This window comes from Ixodes scapularis, unplaced genomic scaffold, assembly GCF_016920785.2.
Source record: "Ixodes scapularis isolate PalLabHiFi unplaced genomic scaffold, ASM1692078v2 PGA_scaffold7__128_contigs__length_106722199, whole genome shotgun sequence".
Lineage (NCBI taxonomy): Eukaryota > Metazoa > Arthropoda > Arachnida > Ixodida > Ixodidae > Ixodes > Ixodes scapularis.
The window spans coordinates 30,621,379-30,623,909 of NW_024609882.1; the positions used below are offsets into that span (position 1 = coordinate 30,621,379).

A 2,531-nucleotide genomic window follows, 5' to 3' on the forward strand; every position below is an offset into this window, starting at 1 on the left:
ATTTTATCACGTGGTTTTGACACTAGTTTTGAGGTTCTCTTATTGAAACAAGTGTCAAAACCACATGATAAACAATAAGGCGCGCGCTTAAGGTTTTTGTCGACGGACACAAAAGAATCCCACCTGCGGGTCATATACAGCTCTGTTGTAAAACATGTATGAATGTATATTCCTGCAACTCTGAACGAACCCCCTTTGTTACAGCAATGGTTATTAGAGAGTTTTAGGGAACCGTTTTTGCACATACGATACGGTACGATGGGCCCTCCGGTACGAACTGCGCATGCGCCTGTCTTCGGCGATCTTACCGTAATGCGCTGGTGGAACCGTAAGGCACGACCGGCACGACCAATGGCCGACATGGACAGTCTCGCTTGGTTGGCAAAACGGCTATTTCGCTGGCGGAGAGAGCATGCCGGGGCTCCAAACATGAATAAAATAAATCGTGGCAGTGCCTGGCAGGAGCGCCATGTGTGACAGCAAGTCCATAAAGTTGGAGTCAGGAAATAAGAAAAAGAATAAAGAACAAAACGCAATAGACGTTTTTCAATAGAAATAAATTGGTGTTTAGCGTAGCCAGAAGTCGTCTGCTCGGTAGCTGGATCGAGCGCGCGCGCCGAACGTGCAAGACGTTCGAAACATGAGCTCCGTGGAAGCGTCTGCAACGGCCCTTGCTGGCCGCGGTTCTAATCACTCCGGTGACTCGACGAACGATGACTATAAAATTGTTTTACCACAGATGCCTACAGGAATTACGAGTGAAACATCGGTGCTTCTGCATTGCGATTTGAAAGGGCGCCCCTACCGTATCCAAGATTTTCGACAAGAGATGGCCAGGTGCGGCGTACTCGGCGACATCGCAGCACTTGGTGCGTACCAAATGAATCATGTTTGGATGGCTACCCTTCGAACGGCAGAGGCAAAGAGACGACTCGTGGACGCCAAAGAACTGCAGGTGAAGGGTCTTCGGTGCCTCGTCGTGGATCCCAGCATCACGGAGGTACGGCTTCGTCTCCACTGGATCCCGTATGATGTGCCGGACGACGTTGTGCGTAAGGAATTGGAGCCGTATGGCAAGGTCCTGGAAGTGAGCCGGGAGAAGTGGAATGTTGAAGGCTTCCAAGGGATCGAATCAACGACAAGGTGTGCGCGGATGACACTGAACGAAGGCGGCACGGCCGATACCATGCCACACCAGCTTCGGATCCAAGGTGGTAACGTACTTGTTGTGATCCCTGGTCGGGCGCCCTTGTGCTTACGCTGTAAGCGCACAGGTCATATTCGACGAGAATGCAGGGCGCCGAAGTGCTCGGAGTGTTTTCGCTTCGGGCATTATGGCACCGAATGTGTCAAGTCGTACGCCAGGGTGGCCAGCGGGGCCGGGACGGCCGAGGCCGAGACCAATGACCACGCCATGGATGCCGAGGAAGCGGAGCGTACTACCCAGGGCTTGGCGCCAGAAGTTTCAACCCCTGCCAAAGAACGCAAGAGTGAAGGAAGCAGCTCCTTGGGGGCAGCGAGAGAGAACGGAGGTCAACCGGAAGGCGCACCTCCCAGCGGTGCCGACGTGAAACCCTCTGATGCCGGAGCAGACAAGGAATCGAACGACGCAAGCACCAACGGACCTTCAGATATGGACGACACCAGCGAGTCAACTAAGCGAGCCTTCGATGACGATACGGCAGCAGGAAACGGAGCACGCCAACTACACCCCTGGATGGAACGCACGAAGAAGGGGCGTTACCAGCCCGCGCCCAACGACCCTAAAGAGGAACGTCGGCGCAGGGAAAGCAAGTAAGGCGTTCTTTGCCTGGTATCCTGGTGTTAAGATTGCTGCATCAAGACAACTTGGACCCTGACTGCTTAGGTTTTTAGTGTTTGCACCGAAGCACAGCGCATGATTTGTGAGTCCCAATCAGCCATTACAGTTGCAACGCTGAATGTTCGTGGTTTATGCACTAGAAAAAAGCAGTACCAAATACAGCGATTATTGTCGAAAGAGCAACCCGATTTCTTGGCGTTGCAGGAAACTAAATTGGCTGAGGCGGAACAGGTAGAGGAAGCAGTCAGACCTTTCATGCCTAACTACGAAATCTGTGTGACGCATGCAGTTGGTCATTCGGCAGGGTGTTTCCTGCTTCTGAAAAAGTCGGTACCGTTGTCGCAGTTATGCGTTACTACGGACACTGAAGGACGTTTCATTATGTGTGATTTTGTGCTAACGTCAAATCAATTCAGGCTTATTTGCATTTACGCCCCAAATGTGACCACTGACCGCGTTTTATTTTTTGGCGGTTTACGTCGGTATCTTGATTGCGATAGAGCTCTAGTCCTTGTGGGTGACTTTAATTGTGTTGTACGACAGTTGGATAGATCGCCAATAAGACGGAACGCTGATAAGAGTGAACTACTTTTGGGCGAAATGTTGGAGGATTATGACCTGATTGATGTGGGCACTGTAAAAAACGCGAAGAAGGAAATGCGCTTTACCCATTTTCAAGCGTCGTCCAGTGCGCGTTTGGACAGGGTGT

At 51.5% G+C, this 2,531-nt stretch overlaps 1 protein-coding gene across 1 annotated transcript; it reads left to right on the forward strand.

Moving 5' to 3' along the window:
* The first annotated feature begins 825 nt into the window (after window positions 1-825).
* Window positions 826-1,798, forward strand: LOC115330332. Its single transcript, XM_040216434.3, has one exon. It carries the CDS (start codon window positions 830-832, stop codon window positions 1,796-1,798), a length of 969 nt encoding a protein of 322 aa, XP_040072368.3. The 5' UTR covers window positions 826-829.
* The last annotated feature ends 733 nt before the right edge of the window (window positions 1,799-2,531 follow it).